Source organism: Hylobates moloch, unplaced genomic scaffold, assembly GCF_009828535.3.
Source record: "Hylobates moloch isolate HMO894 unplaced genomic scaffold, HMol_V3 SCAFFOLD_20, whole genome shotgun sequence".
In the NCBI taxonomy this organism is placed as follows: domain Eukaryota; kingdom Metazoa; phylum Chordata; class Mammalia; order Primates; family Hylobatidae; genus Hylobates; species Hylobates moloch.
In genome coordinates, this window is record NW_026652295.1 from 24,830,212 (window position 1) to 24,857,198 (window position 26,987).

The 26,987-nt window shown below is 38.6% G+C and overlaps 1 protein-coding gene across 15 annotated transcripts in view; it reads left to right on the forward strand.

Moving 5' to 3' along the window:
- CARMIL1 (capping protein regulator and myosin 1 linker 1) overlaps positions 1 to 26,987 on the forward strand; it is a 337,716-nt gene that overhangs the window by 225,119 nt on the left and 85,610 nt on the right. For all 15 annotated transcript variants that reach the window (XR_009211234.1, XR_009211235.1, XR_009211233.1 and 12 more), the window contains 6 exons: positions 7,589 to 7,670; positions 8,436 to 8,535; positions 8,637 to 8,691; positions 13,907 to 14,079; positions 15,584 to 15,652; positions 18,455 to 18,548. Coding sequence is in view for 11 of the 15 variants with exons in the window: in XM_058432050.1 (XP_058288033.1) it covers positions 7,589 to 7,670; positions 8,436 to 8,535; positions 8,637 to 8,691; positions 13,907 to 14,079; positions 15,584 to 15,652; positions 18,455 to 18,548 (573 nt within the window). In the remaining 4 variants the exon portion in view is untranslated. The remainder of the gene's footprint in view (positions 1 to 7,588; positions 7,671 to 8,435; positions 8,536 to 8,636; positions 8,692 to 13,906; positions 14,080 to 15,583; positions 15,653 to 18,454; positions 18,549 to 26,987) is intronic.

Here is a 26,987-nt window from a genome sequence, read left to right on the forward strand (position 1 = left end):
CAGAGAACTGCTTGAACCTGGGAGGCAGAGGTTGCAGTGAGCCGAGATTGTACCAATGCACTCCAGCCTGGGCAACAGCTAGACTCTATCTCAAAAAAAAAAAAAACAAAAAAACAAAAAACAAAAAAGCAAGTTGATGTAAACTTTACTGCTCTATCAGATCAAACTACTAAATTAGCAATAACTTCTAATGTGGTTTTACGATCCTGGTTAAATATCGTGACTGCCAGCAGTCTAACATCTTTTATTCAGTTCTGTGATAAAGCTGGAATGGGCATAAGTGATCATCTGGTTCCTTAATTATAGGTAAACTGAGGTCGAAAGAAGTGGAAATAATATAACTCACCAATGGCACATCCATGATGAAAATACTCTGTCCTCGTTCTCTGTTGCTAATAGTAATATTGACTGTGATAATTATTAGACTACTAAGTATGGTTAGGCATTTTCTTCTCAAATCGATAGGGGCCATGTTGCCAAAGATTGCTATATACCTTGTTCCTTAAACTCCTTTATGATCTATTGGGAATAACTTTCAGATAGTTATAGTAGATGAACCCTATAAAACTGATATTTTGCATGTCAAAAATTGCTGACTATTGGCAGTTTCGTAAAGTTCAACCTAATTGCTAGTAGACTTTATAATCTTTTTTTAAATAAAGGCAGGAATTCAGATCAAATGGTTAATCTCTGATGATGGGATTGAACAGTATTATTATGATAATTCCAACTTCATTTTGGCCTTTTACGTATGCATTATATGATAAATTGATACTGCCGACATGGGGAAGTCTTAAAAGTATTGTAGTACCATGTTCTCCCCACTTATAACTTGAATCATAGTACTGTTGACCACCTTTATAAAGTAACATGTTATGTTGATGCTCATGAAAGTTGGTAAATTATTTTTCTAAACTATGTTATAGAGTTTTATCACATTTTGTTTCTTAGGCCTAGATGTCCACATTTAAGTAGGTTTCAGTTTGCTTCTCTTCATGATATAATAAATCTCCCCCCAAAAGTGTTTGGATTTCCAATATAATTCATGCTTGACACTTTGAGTGTTAACTGTTTGAGACTTTAATCATCTATATTTGATATTGCAGAGTTTATGTAATCCTCTTAGAAAGAAGCTCTTACTATCACGGAAGTTTAAAATCATGAATATGTGTATTTTCTTTCTGCCTGTTCTCTATTTAGCTACAAACCCTCTCCACTCTTATCATACCAGCTGAAATCATAGCAGCTTCAGCCTTAACTTTCCCCGATGATCAGATAAATCTAGTCTTAAAATCCAAAAGGTGGTGAGAAATGAAATTTCTCCTTGATATACCATTGTCATCTTGGGAGGTTATTTTTCTGAGGATGACTTACTCAGAATGAGGGGCTGGCAGACCTGGGATGAGTCAAGGTCCAGAGCATTCTGCTGGCAGGTGTTGGCCATCATGCTTGGGGCTGGGGGGTGGGGAGTTTTCCTGAAGTTTCTGATGTGAGCTCCATAAGAGCTCAACGCTTCCTGTGGGTACCTCTAATACAAGTCCACCCCAGCCAGGGAAGCAGGAGCTATTGTGAGATACCTTGAAGTCTTCTTATATTTATAAATAGGTGATTAACTTTAATATAAAACATCTACTGTATAGAATTTTTGATCCAGATTTATTTCTTCTGGTAGAGGGAATAAATCCAGTGATTGATTTTAAAATCAGACTAGTATGAGTATTATAGAGGATAAACGATGGTAAAAGATGGTAGTTGAGATTATTGGGAGGAAAGGGGAAAACAGTCTTAAAAGTAGGAAGTAAAAGTGTTTGGACATGGAGCTTAGAATAACTTAAGCAAATTATTTTTGATTTTGCCATATGCTGGTTCCTTTACTGTTCATTCTCACCTTTCCTAATAAGTTGGCTTGTAGTTCTCAGGGTATTCTTTATTCCCCTGAAATAGGCATTTTTTTTTTTTTTTTTTGAGACGGAGTTTTGCTCTTGTTGCCCAGGCTGGAGTGCAATGGCACGATCTCGGCTCACCGCAACCTCCGCCTCTCGGGTTCAAGTGATTCTCCTGCCTCAGCCCCCCGAGAAGCTGGGATTACAGGCACGCACCACCACGCCCGGCTAATTTTGTGTTTTTAGTAGAGATGAGGTTTCTCCATGTTAGTCAGGCTGGTCTCGAACTCCCAACCTCAGGTGATCCGCCCACCTCGGCCTCCCAAAGTGCTGGGATTACAGGCGTGAGCCACTGCGCCCGGCCTTGAAATAGGCATTTTACACTCATTAATTTGAATGAGAGAGGAGACTTAACACTTCATGCTATTAAAATAAAAAGTTCCCTGTGGGTATTTAGAACTTATGGAGTTGCTTTCTTACAATACAAACATCATTGTTATTTGGAAAATTAAATCTAAAATGTTGGTCTATATTCTTTTGGATCTGTGATAGCTAAGGTAATAAGCATTGAAATTAACCTTACGTTTTCAGATAACTTCTGTACTTATAGGAAAAAACTTCTGTGTTCCTTAAGGCATTTTGCATTAATTATATCATCACCTCTCTTTCTTTCCCTTGGTGTTTTAGTACTGAAAAGGAGGCTCTTTTGTATATGAAAATGACTCAAAGTAGTTATGGGAGGCAAAAGAGTGAGCCAAGGGTGAGCACTTTGGAATCAAAAGGCCCCGTTTGAAACCTGGCTCAGTTACTTAGCTTATTAGGTGACTCACCTTCTTTGAGCCTTTGTTGCTCATCTATTGAATGGAAATAATAGTTTTCAGTGCTAGCATCTGGTACAACGTCACTATGCCAGCCCAGCATATGTGAGCCATCATCTGGGGAGTAAAAGTTTTGAGATGGAGGAGCTTTATTTGGAATGTCAGAATTGACATCATAGGTCAGTATTGCCCTTCTAAAAATTTTTATTTAGAAGCTTTATAAATATTCAGTCTTTACCAAAACATTTTTGGGAATTGCCTTCAAAGCTATTTTACATCTTTCAAGAAGGATTACTCTCATCAGCTTATGGTGAGACAAATTCTTCTTGAAACCTGATTTTTTGACGCAAGACAGTATTATACCTCATGACCAGATTAGCTTCAGAATGGCCTGTGGCTGATCCTTATTCGTTCTCAAAGGGTAAGGATTTAGTGTCAGTACAGATGTTCAGAGAAATGTGTGTGTTCCATTGCCCTCTAGGTTAGTTCTAAAGAGCTTCAAAACCGTTTTATATGCCAGCAGTGATATTGGCATTCATGAGTATTCTTCCCATGTACCCAAGTATCTAAAGAGAGGCAATGTATCTTTCATTCTCTCTCTCTTTTTTTTTTTTTTTTTTTTTTAATTGAGACAAAGTTTTGCTCTGTCACCAAGGCTGGAGTGCAGTTGTGCAATCTTGGCTCACTGCAACCTGCACCTCCAGGGTTCAAGCTATTCTCCTGCCTCAGCCTCCTGAGTAGCTGGGATTACAGGCATATGCCACTGTGTCTGGCTAATTTTTATATTATTAGTTTTACCATGTTGGCCAGGCTGGTCTTGAACTCCTGACCTCAAGTAATCCACCTACCTCGGCCTCTCAAAGTGCTGGGATTACAGGTGTGAGCTACTATGCCTGGCCATGTGCATTCTTGTATGTTTAAAAATCTTATAACTTCATAGTTATACATTAAGAGAAGAATTGGTAAATGCTGGGACTAAATTCTTCAAACTTAGTCTCCTTCCAAATGAGAGACAAAAGTCTCTAATACTTCAGAGAAGATGCAAAGGGCAATTAATTATAGCTGTGGCTTAGTTGCAGGCCTGGGTGTGGGAGTTAGTTTCTTTAAGTGGAAGCTTTTCTGAAGATGATCCTACAGTTTATTGCAATTCATGGTGAGTAGAAAAAGAGCACCAAATACTGACATTTGTAATGAGTTTTGCAGCAATTGAATAGAAACTTTTGAGACAGTTTCATTCCATTTGATAGTCTTTCAGCCAACCTTGAGGCAAGCATCATTGTAGTGCCCCTCACCTATCACTTCCCTGTCAGGCCAGGTATGGAATGCAGAATTGCAAATGTTTCATATGACAGGATGCATATATGAAAGCAATGAATATCTGCAACTATTTGCACCTTGAAAATGACTGTATTTGCTTGGGCATGATGGCTCATGCCTGTCATCACAGCACTTTGGAAGGCCAAGGCAGGCAGATCACTTGAGGTCAGGAGTTCAGGACCAGTCTGGCTAACATGGTAAAACCCGTCTCTACTAAAAATACAACAATTAGCTAGGCATGGTGGTGCACGCCTGTAATCCCAGCTACTTGGAAGGCTGAGGCAGGAGAATCGCTTGAACCTGTGAGGTAGAAGTAGCAGTGGGTCGAGATCATGCCATTGCACTCCAGCCTGGGAGACAGTGAGACTGTCTCAAACAAACAAACAAAAAAACAACTGTGTTTATATACATCCTTCTTAGATACTAGATTGTTATTTAGCATCAAATCCTGCTAGAAAGTGGACATTATGAACTGGATGTTGTCTAATTTTTTCTGTCCTTGGAGAAACCTACACCATTCAATTTTATGTACGAAAATTTCCCAGGATAAAAATTAATTTAAAAAAAATTACTATTGGAACCCCTATGAAAGAATAGTAGATAATTTGGGGGTCATTTTATATTTTTGCCATATCTTTTTAAATGACAAATGATAGTAAGAAAGGAAAGTAAATTATTAAAAGTTCCTTCTTGATTTTAATTTTCCTTGCTGTCCTTATCGCCATTATGGATATTTGAGTGTTTGATATAACTTTTTCCTTAGAATTATAAGTAAGATCAGAAATGTTCCACCTTTCTTGAGTGAGAGGATACTACTCTCTTGAAAGAAATATGATTTTATTTTTAACAGTTCAAAAAGTGTTCAACGTTTTAGTCACATTTACTTCTCTTTGATCTTGCTTTCTTTTAAATAATGCTAGTGTGTGGGATCCAAACAAGGGTAATTTAAAAACCAGTTTTACATGCACACATGCAGACAGCCTCTAATTATGCAAATTCATTTAAAAGGATTTTCATTTACAGTAATGAAAAAGCTTTTACTGTTTTGGGAAAGCTTTAGCTTTTGGGGAATTTTAGACATTTAATAACCTGTGACTTGAATGTTCTTGGTAACTAAAGCTTAGTTATTTTCTTATCTAAATTTTTGTTTTGGGAGCAAATTTTAGTTAGAAGTATTTTTTCTGACTCTGCTTTTTTACATTTTTTATTGATAGAGACTTTAGCTTCTTTATTCTTGTTCTGCATACTGCTGATAATGGTTTCTGTTTTTTCTCCTTGGGCTTTCATTAGCTTGGCCATTGTGTAAGTACTTTATGAATCAATTAGAATATATTGATACATTTGATTATTTTTTAAGCATTGGAAAGTATGTTTTATGTGTATATACTACAAATATCAGTAAGGAGTATGTATAAACAAAGTTAAGCATTTAAATGTTACCGATATTTTCTATTTCTATAAATGGAATATTTTTACTGTACTTTACAATGATAGAACATAGAAATTTTCTAACAGAAATTTTATTTCTCAACAAGTAAATCACTATCAGCAAATATGAAATTGTAAAGACTTAACACATTTACGTTTATCTTCTCAAAAGCATACTTTTTTCTTGCTCTGAAAATCAAATTGTTTTTTGAGAAGTGTTTGCTTAAATAAGTTCTTGCTTTAGCTTTGACATAGTGTATGTACACATTTACTTCTTCAAGTTTAAACAAACTGGGACCTAGAGCCATGCTTTTCAGAACTATCTGTAGTAAATAAAGTATTTTTTATGTTTTTTAAACTTCCAATCTATCATAAACCAATACATTTATAAAATATAATATGAATAAAATACAAGAAAGATTTAGAAAGACATAAGATATGCAAGCCCCCAATTTTTATGATTAGATACAACAGACCTAAAATTTTTACTACTAAGGTTTCTAAAAATTTTTACACTCAATTTCTGTACTTATTCATCTCAAATTTTGAGTAGCAAGGTGCTGGGGAAGATATACAGGTGTCATGATGAGATAGGCTCGATGGGGCATTTAGGTAAGCTGGAGAGCTCCTGAGAAAACAAGCAGGTGTAGTGAAATGGGCCTGGCAGTCAGTCCTGACAATAGCTTCACACACAGGTTAGAAGCCCTTCAGCTGTGAAGCTGGTTTTGGTTTCCCTGAAGTATGTAGACCAGTCCCTTGGAGAGGTCTGCCTCTCTGTAATACTCTACTTTAGAGCTCACCTTAGAGCAATCTGTCACCTTAAAAAGTAGAAATGATGAGATGCGGTGGCACATGCTACTTGGGAGGCTGAGGTGGGAGGATCATTTGAACCCAGGAGTTCAAGACCAGCCTGAGCAACACAGTGAGACACTGTCTCAAAAAAGTAGGAATGGCTGAATGTAAATATCCCAACTGAAATTCTCCTGAATAGAGAGCATTCTCAAAGATCTGTGCAGAACTCTGCTTACCATACAAGAAGCCAGAGAAGTTGGCAAGTTTTGATCCAAGGAACTAGCAAAATATCGCATCCAAAATAGGGAAATGAGGATTCTTCTAATCCTTACATCAAAACCTAGACACGTGGAAAATAGCACCTTGTATTGTAAATTTGTTGTCAAAATTTTTATAAATTTTAATTTTCCTACATGAGTAAAGGACTTGCCATGTTCCTTGGTTCGTAGTAGGTTTCCAAAAAATGATAGTTTGTTTTTCCTCATTAGATAGTAAGTTTACTGAGCAAAAGGGCCACAGCTTAGGAAACTTTGCATCCTTCACAATGCCTTACACAGAGTAGGAACTCAACAAATATTTGCTGAATGGAAAATACAAAGATATTATGACTGCTGTAAAATATGCTTTGGTTTCATAGGAAAAGATGAAAAGTACTGTATTGGGTTTTTCAGGTTGACTTTCTCTTTAAAATAAAATTGCAAATGAGGTGAGAATATCATTTGCACTTAGTTTTGCTCTGAAACAATCATCATAATAATATTTTATATTAACATTTTTCCCTCCATGGCTCGAAGCATTTGTACAAATCATTTTGCAGTCATCTTTAGTTAGCTAATCTCTGCCTTATTAGTGAGAACTCACTCATTTCTTAGAACAGGTAGGGATGGGTCCTTCCTGAAATGTTTGACAATCAAAGTAAGTCTTTACTGTCTCCTTTGTTTGGGTGGAGAGTTTATACCTTGGAATCGGTAACAGTCAAATAAAACAGTAACTTTCTCATGTATAAAATGAATTTATTAGAGTTCCAAAAGTCAGAAATGAAGAAATTCTTCTAGGTTGATAATGCACTGCTTTGCTACTATGGCGTGGGTGGTGGTCATCTTGTTTCTGTTTTGTTTTTTTCTAATGGTTTTAGGATTTAATGTGGGATCACGTGGCATAGGAAACAGCAGCAATGGCTAGTGATAGGCTCTTTACCCATTTATAATAGCTTCTTTGGAGTTGATAAGCTTTTACTTTTTCTTTGGTGCTAAGTTTATTTTAAGACTAACTATCTCCTATTTTTAATTTTTTGATTACATCTCCAGTAGAGTGAAGACTTTACTCTGTGTTTGGTTTGTGTTTCTCTAGCTGAGATCAGGAGGTGCTCAAGTATTAGAAGGTTGCATTGCTGAAATACACAACATCACCAGCTTAGACATCTCTGACAATGGTAAGTCAGATATCAGAAAAGAAATGAAACTGAAATATTTTTTGAAGCAAGTTAATAAGGGGAAAATAATCTTCTACCCAAATCCAGACAATACCTTAATAAAAATATTATTTTATTTCATGACTAATAGGGCTTTTAAATTTAACAATAGGATTTATTTGTAGAATAAATCTGTGCCACGGTCTTACTAAGTTGATTCTGTGGCCAACTGTGCAAAGTCTATGCAGTAAAACAATTCAATTATAAAAATATCACCAGTACGTTGAAAAAGGTCTAAGCCCAACTTTTTGCATTCTTGCTGATAATAAAATTGTACTTTTGTTTATTTATTCAGAAGCTTGTATCATTAGCTTCATTTCTGCTGATTGTAGTATCATGTTAGTATGAACCTGTGAAATTGCATAGACAACTTTAACTCCACTTACCCGCAGTGAACAGTTTGTTGGAATCTTCTCTCACAGAGTGGTGGGAGCGATGAAACTTTCTGCCATTATTCATTCCCATTTCCTGCTGAGTTGGTTTAGCCACTGATTGTATAAGAGATTTAGATAAGTCTTTGTAGAGAATGAGTTTATCCCTGTGAAATAATAGGACATGAAAAGAGAGCAAAGAGTGCCTTTGAAAATGAAAGATTAGAATCCCAGGCCCCTCAGGAAGGTAAAGGAAGTCATCCAACTACATGTCACCTTTGCTTAATTGTGTTCCAGCTGAAAATTAATTTATACACATGTGTTTTGATGCTCTACTTACTCTGATTCTTTCCAGGTTTAGAACCTGACCTATCTACCTTAATAGTGTGGCTCAGTAAAAACAGATCAATACAACACCTGGCATTAGGCAAAAATTTTAATAATATGAAATCCAAGTAAGAGTTTTGAATTTTTTTATATGACAATGATGAAAATAACCAGCCTCCTGAAAGCTTTTGATTTGATTCCACTGTCCACATCTCTAAAATCTCTTTAGAAATCTGACACCTGTATTGGACAACTTAGTACAGATGATTCAAGATGAAGAATCAGTGAGTATTATGTTAAACATTTTTTACTAAAATCTTCTGTTTGTTGCCATTTTTACTGATTATTTCTACTGGATTAATGCTGAAATGCTTTCAGATAGTTTTATCAATGTGTACATTCTCCATTACTCTTTAAAAATGGAATAAATACGCTTTAGTAGAGTTGTAGAATGTATTTAAAAACTTACTTTTTTACTTCATTCAACTCACTGTCAATTAAAGGAAGATTGTCACTAATAGATAAAAAGAAGTATAAATTGACTCCTGAGCCTATCTTTTAATTAGCCTTATTACTCCCTAACTTTAGCTAATAAACTAATCTTCAGGCATGAAGTTTCACAATCTATTTGACTTTATGACCTTATATAATGCTGAGAAATATATTGCTAATTTGAATTTCATCTAATAATTATGTGGAATTATAGGAGACCAAGGAAGTTTTCTTCCATCTTTTTTTTTTTTTTTTTTTTTTTTTGAGACGGAGTCTCGCTCTCTCACCCAGGCTGGAGTGCAGTGGCGCGATCTCGGCTCGCTGCAAGCTCCGCCTCCCGGGTTCACACCATTCTCCTGCCTCACCCTCTCCGAGTAGCTGGGACTACAGGCGCCCGCCACCACGCCCGGCTAATTTTTTTGTACTTTTAGTAGAGATGGGGTTTCACCGTGGTCTCGATCTCCTAAGCTCGTGATCCGCCCGCCTCGGCCTCCCAAAGTGCTGGGATTACAAGCGTGAGCCACCGCGCCCGGCCTTCTTCCATCTTTAATTGCTTCTTGAAGTCTAGTAGCACTCTGTATTTTTAATCCTCTTTCGTTGCTCCTGACCAAAATTTAGTTCAGGGTAAAGAAGTTTAATTTCAAATAGTATCTTATTTTGCTGTCCTTTAAAATGGATTAGGAGAAAGAAAAGTTATTTTATGGACAAAATAAGAAGCACTCTACCATGAATCCATTTAATTTAGAGCTGGCGTGTTACACCTTATACTTTACTGATGCTCTCTAATATTTTGTCTGTTTCCTCTCAAAGTCCTATTTGGTCACCAGACTCAGCTTTTCCAGTTCCTAAAACTCAGATCAATTTGTATTCCTACTATAAAGAGTCACATTATTCATGTTTTGTAATAGCTACTTTTGTAGGTCATGAGGATGATTTTTATATTAATCATGTGAAGTATGTCACAGTTTGAAAAAGTATCATTTTCCCTTCTGAATTCATACCAGGAAAGAGCAAATTCTATTACAACTGTAAGCTGACTTTTCTGTGAAAGCTAAGAGGCCAGGAGGGATGGACACTGGACACTCCCTCACTTGCCGTTGCCCCCACTTCTTTGGCGGGGCTCTGAGCTGGTGGGCAGGAGAAAATTCTGTTCTCTTTCTTCTTCATTGTGGATGTAATTTTCAATCTGTGGGCTAGAAAATGAATCTCGTTATTATTTAATGAATTCAGCACTTCTCCTTACCCTCATTTGCTAATAAACCCCATATTTTGTTGCTCTTATGCTGGGTTATTGAAATTAGGGATATAATTAGAATTTAATTTAGACTTCTCAGAGTTTATGCTGTTTGCTTTACATATTTAATTTGACTTTGCATCACTCTGCCTTGTTTGAGTTTCTGATTTTCCAGTATTGGCCCAGTTTTAACAGATTAGGGAAGCTAATATTACGTAATTATACTTAATATTCACCCCAAAATGTTTTTTTCTTAACATATACTTTAGGAAAATTTATATTTTTATGAAAAGTACATAAATTTTATGTTTTGCTCATTATGTGAGGTTCTTCAAACTGTATCTATAATTCTGGAAGTCCGTTACTTAAAGATGATAGTTAAAATATACCTAAAACCATATTTGCAGATGATAAAGTTTGCTATATAAATGTGAATTCTGTCAAGTTACAAGTTTGAATAGAGTGTCACTCATAATGCTGTACAATGAAAAGCTTTTTGTGTTCCTGCCATTGAAAAGTAGATGGCTTTTTCAGAAAGCAATTCTTCTATTTTTTTCTACTTTTAAATCGGTAATATGCAAAAGAATTTGAAATGATTAGGAGATGAGTCTTGTGACGATAAAAATTTTTACCAATACCTGGTACAATTGGGATCATTTTTTGTTTTATGTATTTACAAGTTTTACATATTAAAAAAAAAAATCTCTTTACTTTTTACATTCTGACCTGGTGTTTGTAGAGATTGTTCTTTGACCAGCCTGTGGAATACCTTATTCACCCAGTATTATACATTATGTTCAGTTGAAAAACCTGCATGCTGGTGGGTTCCAGTGTCACCTTCAGCTATAGACGGTGGTTTTCAGTCTGCTGCACCCAGAGTCATGGGACAGTAACATAGAGGGGCCAAGATGACAGGGAGTTTTGTTCTGAAGTATTACATACAAACCCATTTTGTAACCAGTAGAGCAGAATGTATTTCTCCTGGGGGTGCCTGTAGCCAGGAGACAGATTCTCAGATTAAGCATGTTCAGCTATGAAAAAGAAATAGTAAGATTTCAAATAGTAATGTTACACAGAAGTACAATAAATCAAGAAGGGATGACCTTATAAATATTCATGCAATTCAGGCTGTTCTGTTCACATTAATGACTCTGCCTATTATTTTTAAGTATTAACTGGGGTGTATTAGAATTTGAATATAGTCCTGGAATTGATGCTTGATAGCTCGGAGAGTTGGCAGTTTTCCAGTATTAGGAAGAAGCTATAATATATCATTTTCGTAGTAATTGAATCAAGATTATTGAAATGATGAAAGATGTAATTACATCTTTTTATTAAAGCATACTGTGTTTGTTTTTCTTTAAAACAGTAAGTTTCCTGAGCCTGAAGAGTTTTTAGTTGTCATTTCTGCTTACCTGTATGTAGGATGTTAAGAAAATTGAAGAAACCAAGCTATACCCACTTGAGTTTAAATATATACAGACTTTTTGGCCCAGGTTTTAATTGCCTTAGCACTTACCAGGCCATTTAACTTTTATAAATTTGATTCTGATTAATGCAGCATTACCTTTTGATTTTACCGTAAATGTATTAACTTTGAAAGCCATGGTAAATTTGGATGATAAGGACAATAATATGCTTATTGTCTCTTGGTACCAACCAAATTCATAATGATGCTTTGTTGATATTTGGGTCTTGAAACCATCAACACCCTCATTCTGTCTCCTGTAGCCCTTTGGTAGATGAACCTCTCACAGATGTTGCTTTGGAAGTCAATGTTAAGTGTTTGAGTAGACACAGACAAACCCCAGGCTGTGTGTGGGGTCTGTCATGTAGACCCCCAGGCACACCTTGAGAGCTCCAATCCCCCAGGCATTGTGGAACTTGGTCATAGATTACCCCAGAAGCTGCTTCTATCACTACTTCCTGTAGTGATGGGACTGCTTATGCAATAACCATATCATTTGTTTAGTGTGGCTAGGACAATATAGAGGACCCACGCAACCCAGGAGACATCCACATCTCCCAGGGAAGTCTGAATTCTGACATTTAGAGCCACTTTGGTTCAACCTAGTTAACCTGGAATTCTTACCCCACTTTAATAAGTTATGGCTTAAATCAAGGAATGCAAACTCAAATGCCCACAGGGCTAGGAAAGCAACATAAACTAGTAAAGTGAGCTGGGTGTAAGTAGGAAGCTCTATTAATTTATTGTTACTATTATTATTTTGGTCAGATACCATGCAAGACAAACAAAACCTGCCTTTAGGCTGAGTGGCTTTCAATATCTGGTTTAAATGGATGGACAATGAGTGGACTGGTTTGGATTCACCATACAGCTTATGGTCAAATAAAAAGGTCACACAAGGCCTGGTGCGGTGGTTCACGCCTGTAATCCTAGCACTTTGGGATACTGAGGCTGGTGGATCACTTGAAGTCAGGAGTTTGAGACCAGCCTGGCCAACATGGTGAAACCTTGTCTCTACTCAAAATACAAAAATTAGCCAGGCATAGTGGTGGGCACCTATAATCCCAGCTACTCGGGAGGCTGAGGCAGGAGAATCACTTGAACCTGGGAGGCGGAGGTTGCAGTGAGCCGAGATTATGCCACTGCAGCACTCCAGCTTGGGGGGACAGAGCAAGACCTTGTCTCAAAAAAAAAAAAAAAAAAAAAAAAAGCCACACAAGTTTTACTTAAGAATTGTAGATGTATCTTCTGATTGAAACTTAACAGATAAAGTTAAGGCCGAGTGTGGTGGCTCATGCCTGTAATTCCAGCACTTTAGGAAACCAAGGTGAGAGGATCACTTGAGCCTGGGAGTTCAAAACCAGCCTTGGCAACATAGTGAGACCCTGTCTCTACAAAAAATATTTTAAAATGAGCTGAATGTGGTGGTGCGCACGTGTAGTTCCAGCTACTCAGGAGGCTGAGGTGGGAGGATGGCTTGAGCCCAAGAGGTCAAGGCTGCAGTGAGTGGTAATTGTACCACTGCACGCCAGCCTGTGCATTCTGCACAAAGCAAGACCCTGTCTCAAAAAAAAAAAAAAAGATAAAGGGTGACGATCAAAAAGATCTGCGATAAGCTAATAGGGAGATGTGGTATAAGGTTAGGAGCATGAGATCTGGAACCAATACATCTGGGTTTGAATCCTAGTTCAGGTGCTTTCTAACAATGTAACCTTGGTTGAGTCACCTAACTTTTCTGTTGGTTTGGGAAATGGGGATAACAGTAGCCTCTAAGCAATGGGTTAGTGGGAAGATTAAGTGAATTAATACACATAAAAAGCTTAAATGGTGGTTAAACATAGTAATTGTTCAATAATTGTCAGCTATTATTAATCCTGGCTGGCTTTTATCTTGTATTTGTCCTCTATTCGTATTTTAAGGTGTCATTTCACCTTGTATAAAAATAAAATGGGTATAAAAGGTGATCATATTAAAGCTGAGAAATTTTTATGTTATGTTTTTATTTATTTCATCCTATCCTCTGCTTCACGCTGGCATTTGTCAGCCTGCGTGTCTTTCCCTGGCTTCCCTTAAAAGAAAAGTGGTAGGTATTCAGCATTAAAACACAAGTTCTCCATCTTTGACTCCAGTGGTCCATTTTGTGCCAGAACCTTCAGTTTCCATCCATGAGTGTCTTTTAGGTAGTAGTTCTAAAATCAGACACGTGCAGTGGGTCCATCCCCTCTCATTCTCCACGAAATGCGTTGTGGAGAGTGGGTGCTGCTTTGATGAGACTGCTGAGTACCGCGTGTCATTTGCTCTACAGCCTCTGCAGTCCTTGTCCCTGGCTGACTCGAAACTCAAGACCGAGGTCACCATCATCATCAATGCCCTGGGAAGCAACACGTCCCTGACCAAAGTGGACATTAGCGGCAACGGAATGGGGGACATGGGAGCGAAGATGCTGGCCAAAGCACTGCAGATCAACACTAAGCTCAGGTAGGCAGATCTCGCCCTCCGTACTCATGAGGAAGGCTTGGAGCAGATTCTGAACAGCAAGCACTGCAGAGCTGCTGGGCCCAAGGGGACCTGGGCTTCCCATGAGGCCATCTTGAGGAGAAGAGGTGACAATGTCAAGACTTCTGTCAGAATAATGAGGAGGGTGTTCCCAAATTTAGACGTAGTGATTCCTTTGGTCTGTTGTCTTATAGTTCTGTTGTAAGGTAGCACCTGACTGAGAACTGCCACAATTTCCTATTTCACATCAGTGTTGATAGCTGACCAATGTGTAGGTAAAGGCAGTGAGAAGCTAGGAGGGTTTTGTAGGCAACACTAAGTGAGCAGAGCCCATACTTCGCTGTGAGCCCAAGGTCTTAACCCCCTTGCTCATGCCTGCCAATATAAAGACTTAAAAACAAGGGGCACAGAAGGTCTGCTGGTTCAAAACCAGGCTCACACTGGGTGCTAGCTGTTCTCTTTAGCAGTTTTATTCCATGTTTCCTAAGCGTGGCTTTTCCTAAGGACTAGCTCCACTGTCACCTTGTTGCCATCCATCATTCAGAGAGATTGGAGTTGTTACCTAGGTCAGCAGTCTGGTGAATGAAGAGTTAATTCACATTGCTCCTCAAGGGCTCTTTCATGATGTTTTTCTAGTCTCTGGCATAAAAGTCTGAGTTTTCTGTCTAAACTGAAGCCAAAAGCCAAAATCTGCAGCAATTTCTTTGAAGGTCAGTATGTGTGTAAAGAAGGTCATCGAGATTAGGAAGGGAAGGCAGTGAAAGTTGTGAGGCCAGGATCATCCAGACAAATAAAAGCTATTTTGTGTGTCAGGGTGAACTGACAAATCCTAAATACCTCTGAAGTCTACACATTCTGAAGGTAAAGTAATATTTTTCTCCCCAAATAGATTTTGTGTTTAAAAAGCAAACAATCTCCTGTTTATAGTAACTGATATTTTGCCAGCAGAGTGAGGAAGTTCCTAGGATTACTAATTAAGCCATGTCAGAGAAATAATGAAAACACAAGGAACTATGACAGATTTTCTCTAGTGTTTTGGAAACATTAGTGTTTTACTGTTTGGGGTGAGAAATCTCAGTAGCTGAAATTCTTTATATTGGGCATGGAATTGGTTAGCATCTTTTGTAAATAGCTTCCACCTCAGACATAAATATGAGAATATGATTGGGAGAATATCAGAAATATCAGAATTTAGAGTTTTCTGTCTAGTGAAAGTTAGATAACATAATAGTAAGTTAATATATGTGCTATTGCTTTTAAGTACAGTTTTTCCATACTACTTGCATGGTAAATGTGTTACGAATATAATATTGGGGGAAATGCTTATCCTTATTTTGTTAGAAATGAAGATGAACATTATTCCTTGCTCACATAATGCAGCTGTACTGAAATATCTAGACAGTGCCGTCTATAAGAGGTTTATATTCAACGTGAGAATCATTTTCTCTAAGTGTCTGATCATTTATGTGATTTGGTTTTCAAACAGGACTGTAATATGGGACAAGAACAACATCACTGCACAAGGCTTTCAAGATATAGCTGTTGCTATGGAAAAGTAAGTTTGAATTAGGATTTCTTTCTACGAAATAGAAAAACAAAAACCAATGGTATATGTTATCTGTGGAGTAATAGAATCAACTGTTTATTGGGGATCAGAAGATCTGGGTCTGAATTTAGTCTACAGCTAACCATCTATGGGATCTTGGAAGACATTGAATTTCTCCTGGTGGGAGTTTCCTTATGTATGAAATGAGGGCACAGATGCCTGTTCTGCCAAAAACACCACACTGTCGTGAGAATTAAATGAAATCACGGGAAAGGGGCTGTGTGACACTTGCTTTGTTTCCTTTCCCCTTTGTGGTTTCACAATCTACACTGGGTGTTGTTCTTTTGCCTATCGTGACATCTTTGAATCCAGTGGTGAGAAGAAAGCTGAGGTCCAGAAAATAAAGATGAAATTGATAAATGGTACGCCCAGGGCTAAGTTGTCTCATGACTGTGAAAGACTTTCTTCATTACTTCAGTAACTAAAGCCTGCAATTATTATTTATTGTTGAATTTACTTTCCCAGTAAATGAGAAAATAATACTAGACATAGTTGAAAGTAATACTAGGAATGTGGTTCTTTCTGGGCTTTTCGGTCCTCATATTGTATTATAAAGGCAGAAGTGAACAAAGCAGATTTATAGCATTAAAAATGAGAGGCTGTAAAATATGGGTGAAAAATAAGGGGCGGATAGCATAGAAGCCGTTTCCCTGGGAAAGGGGAGGAAATGCTCATTATTTTGTGTTTTTCCAGATTCCTTGTATATGTGAGGCCTCCCAGGAGGGCCTCTCATGCCTGACATGGTGTTGTGGTACAACCCTAGACTGGGAATCAGGAGTCCTTCAGTCAGTCTTCAGTTCTGTCACCCACAAGCCTGTGATCTTGATCAAGGCATTTTACCTCTCTGATTAATTCTTTTTTCATGAAGTGAGAGGATTAGGATAAATGATCTCTAAGCCCCTTCCATTTCTAAATCCTGTGGCTCTACTTCAGCCAGGAGTTCAAAGTTACTGCCATTGCAAAATCACAGAGACTCATTTCTGAGCCCCTTCTCTGTACTGACCCCAGGGCATTACTAAATAGGGGTAAGGCAGCTTAGACTATCAGTTTCGCATTGCCACTTCATGATCACAGACCCACCTATGGTTACTCCTGTTGCACCACAAAACCCCAAATGGAGACATTTGTTTACACTGAGCTGCATCTGGATGCTAACAGCACAGTTGCCACCCTGATGTTGTAGACTGCCAGCCCAGGCTGGTGTTTGGAAGAAGCTAGGAGCGTGCACAACCAATACTCAACATTTCCAGATTGACTGTCGGACTCCCTTGATCACAGTCGATTATGTATGCTCTGCTCCAGGATGCCAATGCTTCAAAATCACATTTGGTTTAAATAAACTATGCTGGTCTGTAACATGATAAAAATTGGATGAGGGAAATAAAAACTGTCAAGGCTGTAAAAAAGACATATCATCTCTTAGTTTCATTTGGCTGGATTTTCTGAAGGCAAACAAAAACAATTTTGCTAAAACAAAGCTAAGATAAAAATTAAAGCCATAGAAATTACAGCTTTCTCTTTGTCTGATTATTTTACATGAAGCTACTCTATAAGTTGGACTGGGTGAATATTTTTTTTCCATTAGCCCATCTAGACTGCTACTATTAAGTTGATGGTTTTCTTTATTATTTATTCTTTATTAGTACCTTATTTTAGGAGTTAGTTGCTAATTTATTCTTCTAATAGATGTCATCTAAATATGCTTGAGAAGCACTGTGAGTGCTGCTAATAGTTTACAGTCCTAAAACAAGGCAGCTACTGTGCAATTTTAATGTCCCAGTTGCCACCAAGTAGCCCAAGGTGAAATTGAGCTCTTCCTGAGTACCGTGTTGAAGAAATGGACAGATGCATTTTGGGGTGGAGGACAGAAGTCATCCCTAATACTGGCGTTTGTGGTAGGTGAGCAGGTGTTAATGGTCATCTGAGCACATAGCAGTTTGCAGCAGGGTCAGGATCAAAGGCCAGGCACCAGATTCAGAGTTCTGTGTGTTTTCCTCGCACAAAAATGGCTGACTCCTGCATCTTCATGTTTAATAGGCCTGCCAGTAGCAATGGGATAATATACAGCAATCAACAGTTGCTTCATTTGGTTTCTAGAGCCTGGTGGACATTAGCTCTTGAACTCAAGCTGAAAGGACCTGCAGAGGTCAGAGTGTTTAGCCAGGCAGCAGACCCTTTCCCAGCAGCTTTAAAAGAGACAATCCCATGTATACTGGGCATCTTCATTTAATGGAGTCCAGAAACTTAATAGACTATTTTGTGGATGCTAATGGCGTGCTTTGCAAGCAAATGTTTTGTTTTTATTTCTGTGTTTTCCTCTACCAGTTTGGGGCTGGTTGTCACACATAATCACTGTGGGGACCCAGGTACAGTCAGATCTATTGGTTACTGAAACCCATGTAGCAAGTTGATGCTAGACTTTCCCTAGGCTTTCCCTCAGTTCATCTTTTCAATCCCAGTGTGAAAATTCTGTCCTTGATGGAATCCAAACTAAAAACAAAACAACAAAACTGCATTCCTCAAAGTTGTGTCAGTTTTGTAGGTAGTGTGAATTAATGTGGTTGCCTGTGGTATTTGCATTTGTGGTTATTACAAAGGATAATCTGCAATCTAGGGGCCTAAATGGTCTGGTGGTTTGGAATTTTCTAAGCTACTCTTGCAGCTATCCTTTTGGATTTAAAAAAAAGAGTGCTGAATTAATGTAATAGGAAGTTACTTTTAAATAAGTATATTATTTTCTCCTTTTTCTAGGAACTACACATTAAGATTTATGCCAATTCCTATGTATGATGCTTCTCAAGCCCTAAAGACAAACCCTGAAAAAACAGAAGATGCTCTGCAAAAGGTATTAAAGAATCAGTAGCTTAATTACAAGAAATTCACATTTGAATTGTGGTTATATTCCTGAACTTATAAACAATACTTTGTTGTTTTACAAACTTTTTTTTTTAATTTTATTTTTTCACATTGTCTTATGTTCTTATGACCACAACTGGGGTAATGCATGACTGGGGGGGGAGTATACTAAGGAACACTAAAGCTTGTCATGCAATTTAAGTGGAATAAAATAACATTCTTACAACATCAACATGCCAGAGCATAAGAATAGTTAACTTCCTGATTGGCTGTTGGAGAAATGTGTGGAACTGAATATCAGTTTGCACAGCTTCCCTCCTCTTCATCTTCAACAGATGGATCCCTCTCTTCTTTTTTCATCAAGAAACTTAGAGTATTCCTGAGCTCTCACTTTACCATCCTCATCTATAAATGTATGTAAATCTACACCCACTCCTGCCTCTGTACTGGCAAACTCAGAGGTACCTTCCACTTCAAAGCCCAGCCATTCCCTGGTGCATTTGACCCCCTTATTCTGCCCTGTGCTGGAAACCTCTGAATCATTCCCTTGCTATTCCATATCTTCATCCTTCTCTTTCTATGGCCACCTTTCTCTGCATTTTAGTTGTGCTCAAATATTTCCCATCTGAAGAAGCCTACTTCACTCACACTGTGGTATTATTTGAGGAATCTTTGAACTTTTCCTCCCCCTTTGTTCTTTCTCCTTGGTGATGTCATCCAAAAGACCATCAAGATGGCTAAATTTTAGAAAGGAGAGCTTCATTAATGATATTGGTATGCAAACTGGGAAGAGACAGTCTCTGGTGTGTGCTGAATGTGCTCCTCTCTTCAAAGAAGGGAAGGGCAGGTTGGGTTTTATGCCTCACAAGGCCTACGTCATACAGTCGAGTTGTACATATTCAGCAGGCTTGGGGGGGAGCTATACATATTTATGAGGGGAGCAGAGTGCATGTGCAATGGGTAAATGTGTAACATACATCTCTTATTCACTTTGGGGTGAAGTTTTAGCATTAAAATGAGGGTGAATTTGGTTCTTTATGTTAGAACTATAGTACATAAAGGCAGTTTGGGAGCAGCCTCTGTACACTGGCTGAAACTGGTTTAAGGTCTGAGTTACTTATCAAAAAAGAATGTGACTGGGCGTGGTGGCTCAGGCCTGTAATCCCAGCACTTTGGGAGGCTGAGGCGGGTGGATCACAAGGTCGGGAGATCGAGACTGTCCTGGCCAACATGGTGAAACCCCGTCTCTACTAAAAATACAAAAAATTAGCCAGGCTAGGTGGCGGGCGCCTGTAGTCCCAGCTACTTGGGAGGCTGAGGCAGGAGAATGGCGTGAACCTGGGAGGCGGAGCTTGCAGTGAGCAGAGATCGCACCACTGCTCTCCAGCGTGGGTGACAGAGCGAGACTCCATCTCAAAAAAAAAAAAAAAAAAAAAAAAAAAAAAGAATGTAAGGCTGGCCCTCTGTCCAGTCAGAGTCGTAGTGGTCTGGGTTGTAAGTCAGAGTAGAAGGGATCTGATAACTCCTGTCGTTAGGGAGTTTAGAGCTGTAGGGATTTAGAAATTTGCCTTGCCAACTGGCCCTGAACCCTTACCCCATAGATAACTTTGTTTCCTTAACCTTAGGGTCCATCTTAGTTGATGAAGGAGTTGCTCAGATCACAGTGTTACCACCTTCCATCTAGTCTTCCAACGTTGACTTTCCTCTCTCATTTCTTCCTTAGCTAATCAATCAGTAAGTCTACCATCGTGTAGCATAAATCCCTTCATTAGCTTTCCTTCCTTCTGTTCCCATTATGGATACCTTCCTTCAAGTCTCATCATTTCTTACCAGGATTATTGCCACATTTGCCTCCTCTTGTCAGTTTTACATGTTGCAATAAAAAATAGCCATTCCGTTTCATGGTAAATCTGAGCAGACTAAAATCTTCACTCTATCCCTTCCTAGTGGCTTTCAGGATAAATAAAGCTGGGTCTCCTTAACACAGCAGGAAATTCTGTCCAGGATCTGCCTCCTGTATACTTTCCACTTCATCTTTGGCCAACTCTTTTGTTTTGACCTGTCTCAAGGAACTCATTAAAAATGCAAATTGTTAAGCCTCAGAAACTGGGGTAGGACTTAGCATTTGTGTTTTTACAAGCTTTCCTGGTGTTTGTAAAGTTTGAGAATCCCTGCTATGTTCCAGACATCCTTTTTCTTTCCTGACTACCATGCAGGTCTGTTGAGATTGAAATCAAGCATCAGCTCATCCAGGAAAACCTCTCAGAGGCCCTTTCCTTCTCTAGGTGCGTGGTGTTAGGATTTCCTGTACTCCTCTCTGTCATTGGCCTTGCAACATTCATTTAAGTTTCCTGGCTCCATGTTTTATTCTCCTAATGGTCTATGAGTTATTTGTTGGCAGAGCTTATGTATTTTCTCATCTTGCTTATTCTCACAGCTAGCACAGGGCCTGGTGTGTATGATTGGATACTTCATTGATTGATTGATTGGTTGACAGGGTCTCGCTCTGTTGCCCAAGCTGGAGTGCAGTGGTGCAGTCATGGCTCACTGCAGCCTCAACCACCTGTGCTCAAGTGATCCTCCCATCTCAACCAGGACTACAAGCATATGCCACTGTGCTCAGCTAATTTTAAAATTTTTTATAGAGACGAGGTTTCACTATGTTGCCCAAGGGGGTCTCAAACTCCCACACTCAAGCAATCCTCCTGCCTTGGCCTCCCAAAGTGTTGGGATTATAGGTGTGAGTCACCATGCCTGGTCGCTTGAATACTTTTCAGGCATATGTTGAATAGAAGACAGTGTGATTGGAGATGAGGGAGGAAAAAGCTGTGGTATGGCAAAAGAAATCAAGATTTGAATTTAGAATATTTGACGTAAAATTAAACTCTTCCCATAACCTTCAATAAGTTACTCAATTTTTCTGAACTTTATTTTTTTCAACTGTATAGGTAGGAAAAATAAAACTATGTAATAACCATGTTTAGCTGACAATATATAATTCTTACTGGGTGTCTGGAACTATTTTAAATGTTTTGCATAAATTAATACATGTAATCCTTAAAATAAATGATGCGGTAGGTTCTATTGTTACAGATATGGAAAACAAAGAGTAGGAAGATTAATTTGCCTAAGGCGACCATGAGGATCCAGTGAAACAGTATATGTGAAAAGGAGTTTGTGAAAAGCTACGTAAAAATATTAGATACCTTTATAATTTCCGGTAGGATACTAATGAGCTTTGAATAAAAGACATATTCTAGAGAAACCAGGTTTCTGGTTTCAGATTTGAACTCTCAAGAGCTTGGAAGTTATCACCCCCATCCTCACAACAAAAAAATCTGAACAAACAGAAGATCAATTACTTTTCTTAGATCTGTCAAAGAACTTAAGCCACAAGAAAAACTATCACCCTGAAAACTGGGGACTGGAAAGAGAGGTACAGAGAATCACAGTGAATCATAGCCAAGATCAGCTTGCCAGGAGCAGAAGCTAGTAGAATAATAACTTATAGGAGCACTTAAACAGTAAGTGATGAATTGCCAGAGGCTTAGCCTAGACTACCTTAAGAGTTAAAAACTCCTAGGGGTCCAGTTTTAGGGAACCCCCACCCTTTCACGGGTTTTACTTCCATGAGTCTCATCAGGCTATTGCAGTAAAGATTGGAGAAAAATTTCCTTTTTTTTCTGGCAGGGGGAAGGGTACACTCAGAGCATTCTGTTCTAAATAACAAAGGTCTACCAGCCAGAGAAACTACTTTAGTAGGACTTTACCTGAACAGGGGAAAGATAATTAAACAACCCACCCTCCCTAGCCTTTCTGTCTCACATAAGGGTTAGGGTTAAAAAGGATAAGAAATATTTTCGAAGGCCATAGCCCAGGGACCAGGATTGCTTAAAACAAACAAAAACGAATCATAAGATTGTAGAATACTTCCCCTTCCTAACACCTTATCACCACGTTAAGTAAAATGACAGTGGATTACAATTGAGCAAACTGCAAGACACAGATTGTAATTAAGAAAGAGTTTCTAGGGAAACCCCAAAATAATGGGATACAAAAGCAAGGACACTAGAGGAAATCAAAGCCTCTGGCATATACAGCTGCAACAAATACTAAATAGAGCCCAGCTCTTAGCCAGTTAATATATAAAACATCACACTAAAAGGCTGATTACCTCAGTTTGTATTACCAGATATATCATTTTCAGCTTTCAGCCAAAAATTACAAAGCATGTTAAAAAGCAACAAACACAGTGTGAAAGAGGCAAAACAAGCATCAGAATGAGACTTATCTATGATACCACTTTTGGAATTATCAGAGCCTTTAAAATAACCATGGTTAACTTGTTAAGGGCACTAGTGGAAAAAGCAGACAATATGCGAAAACAGATGGGTAATGTAAGGAGGAGATAAAAGCTCTTAAGAAAAAAAATTAAAAGGAAATACTAGAGACAAAAAACCTGTAATAGAAATGAAGAATGCCTTTGATGAGGTTACTGGTAGACTGGACATGGCTGAGGGAAGAATCATTGAGCTCTAAGATTCTTCAATAGAAACTTCCCAAACTGAATGCAAAAAGAAAAAAAGAAAAGAACAGACTATCCCAGCACTGTGGGATAATTATAGAAGATGCAACTTGCAACTAATGGGAATACCAGAAGGAAAGAAAAGAGAGAAAGGAACAGAAGAAACATCTGAAGTAATAATGGCTGATAATTTTCCGAAATTCACAACAGACACTAAACCACAAATCCAGAAAGCTCAGAGACCACCAAGCAGGATAAATACCAAAAAAGCACACATAGGCATAGCAAATTCAAAATATGGATAACCAACGACAAAGAGAAAATCTTTAGAGAACGTAGACTAAGAAAACACCTGTGTATTGAGCAACCAGGATAAGAATTACGTCACTCTTTTTGTCAGTAACCATGTAAGTAAGAAGAGAGTGGAGTGAAATATTTAAAGTGTTGATGCAAAAAAAACCCCAGCAGCCTAGAATTCTATATCTAGGAAAATTATCCTTCATTTTTTCTTTTTTTTTCTTTTTTTTTTGAGACGGAGTCTCGCTCTGTCGCCCTGGCTGGAGTGCAATGGCGCAATCTCGGCTCACTGCAAGCTCCGCCTCCCGGGTTCACGCCATTCTCCTGCCTCAGCCTCTCCGAGTAGCTGGGACTACAGGCGCCCGCCACCACGCCCAGCTAATTTTTTTTTTTGTATTTTTAGTAGAGACGGGGTTTCACCGTGGTCTCGATCTCCTGACCTCGTGATCTGCCCGCCTCGGCCTCCCAAAGTGCTGGGATTACAAGCGTGAGCCACCACGCCCGGCCCGGAAAATTATCCTTCAAAAGTAATGGAGAAATAAAGACTTTCTAGGATAAACAAAAACTGAGGGAATATATCACCAGTAGATCTGTCTTGTAAGAAATGTTAAAAGTTCTTCAGGGAAAAGGAAAATGATACAGATAGAAGTTGGATCTGCATAAAGAAAGGAAGAGCATCAGAGGGAATAAAATAAGGTAACATTATATTTTTCTCATTACGAATTGATAAAATAGCTGACTAGCCGGCGCGGTGGCTCACGCTTGTAATCCCAGCACTTTGGGAGGCCGAGGTGGGCAGATCACGAGGTCAGGAGATCGAGACCACGGTGAAACCCCGTCTCTACTAAAAATGCAAAAAAATTAAATTAGCCAGGCCTGGTGGCGGGTGCCTGTAGTCCCAGCTACTCAGGAGGCTGAGGCAGGAGAATGGCGTGAACCCGGGAGGTGGAGCTTTGCAGTGAGCCGAGATTGTGCCACTGCACTCTAGCCTGGGCGATAGAGCGAGACTCCATCTCAGAGAAAAAAAAAGGGACATTCAGGGCTGGGCGCGGTGGCTAACGCCTGTAATCCCAGCACTTTGGGAGGCTGAGGCGGGCGGATCACACAGTCAGGAGATCGAGTATCCTGTGAATGGTGAAACCCCGTCTCTACTAAACATACAAAAAAAAAAAAAAAATTAGCCAGGCGTGGTGGTGGGCACCTGTAGTCCCAGCTACTCGGGAGGCTGAGGTGGGAGAATGGCGTGAACCCGGGAGGTGGAGCTTGCAGTGAGCTGAGATTGTACCACTGCACTCCAGCCTGGGCGACAGAGCGAGACTCCGTCTCAAAAAATAAAAAAAGGAAAAAGGAAATGGACATTCAGGACAAAATATGCAGATATGTTAACTGTAAAATGTGTGCTTTGTTAATAAAAATAGGTGACTTTAAAGCTTATATTTATTGGTTTCTTTTCTCTCCCCTCCCCCCTCCTTCCCTCTCATTCTCCTGTTCTTCTCCCCTCCTTCACCTCTCATCTCCTTTTCCTCTCCTCTCCTTCTCTTCTGTTCTTTTTTTTTCTGAGACAAGGTCTCACTCTGTTGCCCAGGGCAGAGTACAGTGGTGCAGTCATGGCTCACTATAGCCTCCAATTCCTGAGCTCAAGTGATCCTCCCACTTCAGCCTCCCGAGTAGATAGAACTACAGGAGTGAGCCATAATGCCTGGCTAATTTTTAAATTTTTTGTAGTGAGGTTTTGCTATGTTGCCCATGCTGGTCTCAAACTCCTGGGCTCAAGTGATCCTCCTGCCTCTGCCTCCCAAAGTGTTGGGATTGAAGCATGAGCCACCACACCCAGCCTATTGGTTTTTCTTGTAAAACTTGCTGTGTTCTTATATATTCAAGTTTTTATTTTAACAGGTAGATTTTTGTCTTCTGGAAAAAATATGACTATTTCCTTTTACCCTACTGAAGAAAAAAATACTGTGATTCAATACTCAATCTTAAAAAACACACACAAGATTCCTTTACTAAAATACAGATATTTTTGTTTTGTTTTTGCTTCTTGTGCTGGTGCCGTTTTCAGCAGTGAGACCAGAGATGTCTAACTAGCTCTAAGTTATCTCCCAGCTTGCTCTCAGCTGTCCAGGGGAGCCCACTAAACATGACAATGACTCCTCTGGTCCTTCAGGAGGTGGGTTTTCTGTCCTTAGTCTGAAATGGTACATGCAAGCAAAGTTTACCCTATTAATCTAAGATGCAAATAATTTTGGTGGTGGTGTATACAGGCCTGATGTTAAAGTCACTTGAAAATTGTTACTGTTTCTTCCTTTTGAACTGGTTTTTAGAAGCAAGCTTTAGAGTATTACTTTTTTACAAATTCCTTCCTGACGCTTAAGTCTGTAAAGCACCACTGGTGCATCTGGCGAAATGTCTGGAAGGCATGAGCCAGCCTTGGATGCACTGCCTGTGTGTGAGATGAGCCTTCTGAAAAAGCAAACTTCTCTCGGACCCAGCCACAGCCAGTGCTGCAGTGAGGCCAAATGTATAAGAATTAATAAAGTAAAAGGACCGGAAGCTGGGTGGTGGTGTGTGCCTGTCATATATTTCAGGCAAGAATCTTTTCAGCAAAATATTTTTATTGATAGTCATGTCACCTTGGAAAGAGATGACTTCTTGGGAAGCAGCAAGAGAAAGTAATGTAATACACTGTCAAGGCATTAATGTGTCACTTTAATGATGTTTCAGGTATCTTTTCGTTTTTGTAATTTCTTCATTTATGTTTAATGGAAAGGTACATTTTGTTCTGCTTTATATTTTCAAGGGATGATCGTAATTATAGTCTGTATTTTAATAGTTTCTAATTGATATTAAGTAGTAGTCATTTTAGCATATAGAAAATGAAAATTAAAATGTAAAAATATTTAGTGCTTCACAGTTATTAGTTAGTTGTTAACCAGGGAACTGCTGTGACAAATTAAAAGCCAAATGGTTAAGTGATGTTCTTAAAAACAAACAAAACCAACAAATTTTAAAAAATAGATGACAAAATTTACCAACCTCAGATTATTCCTTTAAAAACATCTTTATAGGTATCCATCATTCTTAATAGTTAACCTCGCATTTATGTTAAATATGTATTTATTGCATATTGTTCTGCTTGAATGCTTATTTTAATCTAGTTATCATTCATACCTTTGAATTTTTCTTAGTAGATAATCTATGTATAAAAATACAGAAATCTATTTTTATTTGCTATAATTTTAATAACTGAGTCCTGTTTTTGAGAAAATTTGAAAATTTGATGGGTTAATGAAATTAGTATGTATCTTTGAGTTGTACCAGCCTATGTCCTTCAAATTTTGTAGCAATTCTTTCTCTCTCTTTTTACGTTAAAATAAATAATTTTCTAAGTGCTGATACATTCTACAGCTGGAATAAGGCTATAAGAGATTCAGAGAGCACCACCCTTATTCCTTGGGGATGTTTATTTAACTTCTGAACTGTTGGGTAGTTAAAAATTCATGTGAGAGAAGGATTGAGATTGTGTGCTGAAAGTGATGGAAAGTCATGAAGTGGGGTCTGTCACCCTCCAGGCAATTAAAAGCTTGCTTATCTTTTTCAACTACT